The following is a 6838-nucleotide window of genomic DNA, read 5'->3' as shown; positions in this document are numbered from 1 at the left end:
ATCAGTGTTGAGACCCTCATTGGAGTGGTGTCTATCTGTACATGGTAGCCATGGTGATTGTTCACATCAGCATCTTTCTGCCTCTAGGGCCAAGCCAGAGGACCCTTCCCTGCTGGAGGATCCCAAGATTAAGGAGATTGCTGCAAAGCACAAGAAAACCACAGCCCAGGTGCCATATTTTTATTTTTCTTGTTATCCAACAACTATTTCTTCCAGTCTCATGTTTCATTTCTTGTGTTGTCCTCAACTAACTCCTTAAAGGGGAAGAACACAGGAGCTGAAGCCCTCTAAAGTGTTTGCTTCGAAGTCTGTTGGAACCTCCAGGAAACACAAGAGCTGTCACTGAAACAAAGATAGCTTCTGCCTCACAGCTTCCTGTTAAGCCCTACTGCCAAGTCGTAAAGCATGGCTTTGGAGTCTAGGGATATAGGTGCAGATGCCAACTCTACCTCTGATCAGCCTTATGACCCAAACTGCTATCCTTATTCTTAAAAAATGAAGATCACAGAATTGTCCCTAACGTGAAGGGAGAGAATGAGGCGGGGGGCCGGCACAAGTCTAAGAGCTGCGAAGGGCTGAGTCAGTATCAGCGATTGTACCTGAAGCCACAGTGAGCTGCAGAGATGTTTTATTCTTCCTTTCCATAAAAGGAAGGGTCCTTGTAGCTGAGTGGAAACATGATGTCCCCTTTCCGCACAGGTTCTGATCCGTTTCCATATCCAGAGGAATGTGATTGTGATCCCCAAGTCTGTGACACCGGCACGCATTGTTGAGAACATTCAGGTAAGATCCCGGCTGGTCGGCCCTGGTACTTCTCCGTGGGATGGGGCAGAGGCAGACCCTCTCACCAGGATTCTCACCTCATTCCTGCACTGTCTTTGGCCCCCTCCGTTCCCACCACCCTAACATTTTCCAGTCTAGGGTGCTAGGCTCAATATACCTGAGATGAATGACCCATGGGCTTAAGACATGCTGGGGACAGTGCCTGCGGAAACCCTGTCAGGTGTGAGCACAGCTGTGCCTCACACCACTGAGAAGACTCTCAGTTGCCCCTGAGCAGCTAAGCCCTGGGCCACCACATGAGCAGACTGTCCTGGCCTCCCTGCTCGTCTTCCGGCAGCAGAGGAGGTGTGAACTGTCCTTGGAGAACTGTCTTCTAGAAGGGCGCATCATGGAGCACAGGGCCTGTGCACACCTGGGGCTTAGTGCCTGTGAGCCTGGTCTCCCTCCCCTAGAACACTGAGCACTACAAATACTGCGGTCTTTGTGTACGACTTAATTTAGAGAAAAATTTATACCCCATGGATATAATGGGAAAAACACCTGTGACCAGTTTGTGTGGCTAGAACTCCCTGCTAGAATGAGCGGCAGTCTCCAGTCCCAGCAGTAACGGCCTTACTGATGATGTACTGGAACTCCTATCTTTCCAGGTCTTTGACTTTAAATTGAGTGATGAGGAGATGGCAACCATCCTCAGCTTCAACAGAAACTGGAGGGCCTGTAACGTGTTGCAGTAAGTGGCATGGATTTAACTAGGAGCATTGCCAGGAGTTTTTCTAAACTGGTAGAGGGTTAGTTGGAAAAATTAGAAGGCTTCTGGGACTGCTTGTGTCTTCAAATACAATTTTGGGGCAGTTCTGAAACTAAAATTGGGGTACCTGGGAATCACTGCGAGGGGCATATCTCTAATTGCTGCTCATTGTCTGAACTTCTGGATGTAGAGCTAGAATTGTAACAGAAGGTGTGTTGTCAATAGGCAGGAGGCGAGCATTCATTTATTCCTGCATTCAATAAATATCTAGTGGTCCTCTATGTGCCAGGCATTTTCTAGATGCTTGGGTTATCATACTATACAAAGCTACTGTCTCCACGTGCTTAGGGAGGGAGGGAAGAAGACAGAACAGAAATAAATCAAATAAAAATATATGTGTCAGTAACAAATGCTAGACAAAAAAATAAAGTAGGGCAAAGTGGATAGTAGTGGTGGGTGGTAGTGGGACGGATCCTTTATATGGAGTGGGTCAAGGGAGGCTTTGCTGTGAGGGATATGCCATATGCATATTTGGGGGAAGAGCATTCTTGGCATTGAAAACAGCAGGTGCCAAGGCCCTGAGGTGGGATTGTGTTTAGAGCATTCAGGGAAGAAGGCCGGGAAGGCTGGATTAAATAATCTCCAAATTCCTCTCAAAGGTGGTGGTGGTAACTTTACTTTAAATCTCAGATAAGTGGTTGAAAGAAAGTTTTCACTCTGGCTAGGTGGGAATCCTAAATCATCTCTTTACAATCAATACTTTCTGATTAATGTATCTAATTAAATATATCAAAGAGATTTCTCTGGCATTTATTACTGTGAGGTCTGCAATTGAATGCCAATTTGAATTTCTTCCAATGTTTCTATAGCCAATATGATTTTTCAGCCTTTAAAAATGGTTTCAGTATCTCAAGCGTAGCTTTCATGTCATGATATTCCATATCTATCCTGCCCACCCTTAGTATCACAGAAGCCTTTCCTCATCTTATAATGGCTTATTTTTATCAGTGCTTAACAAAGTAGCAGCTGCTTAGTGTACAAAGGAAGGGTGAACATAAAATGGGACTCTCCCCCAAACTGAACCGCTGACCTTCCAATGAACATCATTTCCAGTGGAGGCAATGGGTTGGTGGCTCAGGAGTAAGTCCACCTGGCCTCAGATCCAACTCTAACACTGGTTTCTTAGCTGTGTGACATTGGGTAAATTTCCTACTTTTACCAAGTTGGCTTCTTTACCTATAAAGTAGGATGATAATACTAATCGCAGCAAACATCCATTGAACCTTAGCTGAGAATGTGCCAGGGTCCTGAGCCCTTTGCCGGTGCTATTATCTCATTTAATACTCATAATTATCCACAAGCTGTCAATTCTGCTGTTGTTTCCTAGCTCATGATGTTGTGACAGTGGATTGGGACAAGACTTGTCAGTTGCCTCACCTGACACCAGGCTTACCATGAGTTGTCATTCCGAGTTGTTTCCTGTGCCCTGGTCACTGTCTGTCCTCTTTCCTAGCAAAGCCCTCATATCAGTTTGAGGGAAGGTCAAGGTGTGAGCACCCTTCTTGTGTTCTTTCATGGAGGAGGCTGAGAAAGCACAGATACCATAGAGTCCACCAGAGAAGAATACCTTCTCAACCAGAGCTGTTGCTTTCATGGAACAGAGTTTCTCTCTCTTTTTGTTTCTGCAGATCCTCTCATTTGGAGGACTACCCCTTCCATGCAGAATATTGAGGTTGAATCTCCTGGTGACATTACACAGGGGATTCTTTTTCTTCACTGAAGTGTGACTATCTCCACTCACGTCCTATTTTAGCCAAGCTTATCTGAGATCACAGTGAACTTCGTCCTGCTGTAGACCAGAATCGAGGTGCTGTTTTAGACATGTATTTCTGTAAGTGCAACTAGGATCAGAATATCACAGGAAAACATGGCTTGAATAAGCAGATGGCAATTTTTTCCTCTTCTCTGATCTGAGCAAATGTTTGTTAAGCACAAGAAATTCTGCCAACACTAAGGATGTAAAGATCAATAATAAAAAATAATGATGGTAACCAAGATGGATTGAGAGTGGACTATGTTCCCACACAACGTGAAGTGTTTTCCTGTGGGGGAAGTCACTGAATCCTTAAAATAACCCCTCTGAGGTAGGTACTCTTAACATCTTAGGAGAGAGAGAGGAGGAAGTTGTTAAGGCCACCCAGGTAATAAGTGACTGAACCAAGTTTGAAAGGCAGGCAGGCTCTGGGAGAGCTCACAGAGATCGATGGTCATCCTCTTCCTCCTGAGTCTTTTCCTGCCACCTTTCCTCCTTGCCTGTCTCCACTCATTCCCTGTCTTGCTCTCCCACCTTGTCTTCAATACACCATCATGCCAAAGAGTCAATGGCACAGCCTGCAAACTCCACAAAGATGCTACTGCTCACCGAGAGAGATGTGGCATTTCCTTGGGAAGTAGGGTGGAAATACAATAAAGATGCTTACTGTTGCCATTAATCTGGAACATTTCTGTTTGTCCTATAATAATCGCTTCTTATGAAACATTCCAACCATATAGAAATGTACAGAAAATGAGGTAATGAGCCTCTGGTCATCGACATTATAATGTTAACAGGTGTTAGATGGGTGTAGTGGTGTGCACCTTAGTCCCAGCTACTAGAGAGGCTGAAGTAGGAGGGTCGCTTGAACCCATGAGGTGGAGTTTGCAGTGAGCTAGACTTGCACCACTGCACTCCAGCCTGGGTGACAGAGAGAGACTCTGTCTCAAAACAAAAAACAAAAAACAAATGCTAACATTTTGCCATATTGTCTCCAAACCTTTAAAAAAAATTAAAGAAATTAGGGGTTACCAATATAGTCAAGGACCACTTTGTGCACATTCCCCTGACTACCTCTCCAGAGGCAAATGCCTATCCCAAATTGATGAGTCCCCTCACCCTCTTACTGGGGCTGAGAGGTACACCTACATTCCCAGGCTTCCTTGCTATGTTATAACTTCCCCTGGGTTTGCTCAGTGAGAGGTACTGTTAGGAGCTTGAAGGGCTGGAGAAGGGAAGAGCCAGGCATTTCTCTCTCCCTCTCTCCCTGTCTCTTGACCTTGAGTGGCATCTCCGTAGAAGGTACAATCCTCTGTGGGCCCAGCTTTTTCCAGGCAGACTCCACCTTGATTCTATCTCCTACCAGACAAAGCTTCTGGGTTGAGGGAGCAGCACCCTTTCTTTGTCTTTCTTCCTTAGGTGCGAGGATCTCTTCCTGCTGCTGCTAAACCGAGTTCCCTCATCTTCTCCTTTCGATAGCCCAGCTATTCCATCACGTATAAACAATCACCTATTATAACCAATTATTTGAATCAAACATCCAATGTGTAAAAATCTTAGCACAGTTTCTTTTCTCCTGGCCAGACCTTTGCCTGCTACACTTCCCATCTATGTTTTTGTATTTTTAGAAAATATGTTCACATGCATACCCAATGTCATAGACTGGGTGCTTTTTAAACGAATATAAAATGTATACAATTGATACACAGGAAGCAATTTCAATGCAGAGTGCAGTGATATCTCCTTAGTGCGCATTTGGTGAAAATTTTCTTCTTCATGTGACTGTGATTATAACTTGCTTGATAAAAGGCTTAGGTTATAGGAGAAAATGATTGGGTTTCTTTTATGTGGCTTTTTGTTTGTTTGTTTCACTTGAATTTAACCAAACAGAGGTAAATTTGAAAAGCTAATGTGAAGAAATGCTGTGTTGTAAAAAGCACCTCTTAGTTATTCTGTAGAATAACTTTGTCTTTGTCTTTGTAGAGAAGGAGTCTTGCTCTGTTGCCCAGGCTGGAGTGGAGTGCAGTGGCATGATTATAGCTCACTGCAATCTTCAATTCCTGGGCTCAAATGATTCTCCTGCCTCAGCACCATGAGTAGCTCGGAGTACAGGCACATGCCACGACCTCCTGCTAATTAATTTTTGTAGAGACATCATCTTGTGATGTTGCTATATTGCCCAGGCTGGTCTTGAACTCCTGGCCTCAAGTGATCCTCCCGCCTCTGTCTTCCAGAGTGATAGGATCACAGGCAAGTGCCACCTCATCAGCCAGTGATCTGATTATATTTTCAGTATTTATATCTCGAGTAATGAGAACCTTGCAGGTCTCATGGTCCTCAATGTCACAACTGTAACAAATACAAGGCATCCATCCTAAAATTTGTTCACTATTTTGTCCCAGTTGGTCGGAAATAAAGCCACCATCCTCAACAACTAAACCAAAGCTGCCATTACGGGGAGAGAATCTAAGGTATACACTACAGATGTGTGTTAAATAACTCTTATGATAATGTAGGGAATTTGCCTTATGAAGAGAAAGGAAGGGGAGTAACCACAGAGAGGAAGATGGTAAGTAAGTTCAGTGTGGAAAAGGAAGGGAGCTTGTCGTGGGAAGTAGGGAGGCAATGAGTCAGGCTCTTATGTTTCAAGTATTCTCTCCACTCATTGTCTAAGAGAGGGCTAGAAAGATGGGTAGCATCTACCATGGAGATTGTGGAATCACTGTGACTGTCCTGCCGGGCCCAGGTAGTCCAGAGGGCTAGACTTCCCCTGTTGTATTGAAGTAAGATCGGGCAAATGCTGGACAGATGATGCCAAACTATAACTGGGACCTAAAGGGATTTGGATCGCCCAGTCAGACCCCTTAATGCCTGACTTTCCAGGGCTGCTCCAGTCATTTCAACAACCTTGCAACAACTCTGCATTTTACATGATTAAAAATTTGGACCCAGCTGGGACTGGTGGTTCACACCTGTAATCCCAGTAGTTTGGGAGGTTGAGGCAGGAGGATCACTTGAGGCCAGGAATTTGAGACTAGCCTGGGCAACATAATGAGACTGTTGCTATATGAAATATTATTAAACAAAGTTTGGACCCTACTTATTGGAGTATTGTGATTTTAACTGTACATTATAGTTAAAAATGTACAAACCAAAGAGGCTTCTGTAGAAAATAGTTTTCACTAAAATTTGAAAGAACCCTGAGGAGTGAAGATTGTTGGAAATAAGTGTTTTTTTGTTTTTTGTGTTTTTTGCTTTAATGAGCGTGCATGACTACAGCAATGTAAACTCTGAACAGACAATTATGCAAAAATATGCCAGCGGTGGTGAATCACGCCTGTAATCCCAGCACTGTGGGAGGTTGAAGAGGGTGGTTCATTTGAGGTCAGGAGTTTGAGACCAGTCTGGCCATCATGGCAAAACCCGGTCTCTAATAAAACTACAAAACTTATCTAGGCATGGTGGCACACCCCTGTAATCTCACTCAGGAGGCT

At 44.3% G+C, this 6838-nt stretch overlaps 1 protein-coding gene across 1 annotated transcript in view; it reads left to right on the top strand.

Annotated features, from left to right (window-relative positions):
- AKR1B10 (aldo-keto reductase family 1, member B10 (aldose reductase)) overlaps positions 1-3577 on the top strand; it is a 19228-nt gene extending 15651 nt beyond the window's left edge. Inside the window, exon 10 of the mRNA XM_011995983.1 lies at positions 3220-3577. Within this exon, the coding sequence (XP_011851373.1) occupies positions 3220-3262 (43 nt within the window). The 3' untranslated portion in view covers positions 3263-3577. The remainder of the gene's footprint in view (positions 1-3219) is intronic.
- The last annotated feature ends 3261 nt before the right edge of the window (positions 3578-6838 follow it).

This window comes from Mandrillus leucophaeus, unplaced genomic scaffold (genome assembly GCF_000951045.1).
Source record: "Mandrillus leucophaeus isolate KB7577 unplaced genomic scaffold, Mleu.le_1.0 Scaffold5, whole genome shotgun sequence".
Classification (NCBI taxonomy): domain Eukaryota; kingdom Metazoa; phylum Chordata; class Mammalia; order Primates; family Cercopithecidae; genus Mandrillus; species Mandrillus leucophaeus.
Note: the sequence above shows the minus strand (reverse complement) of the source record. Positions and strands in the feature narration are given on the sequence as shown.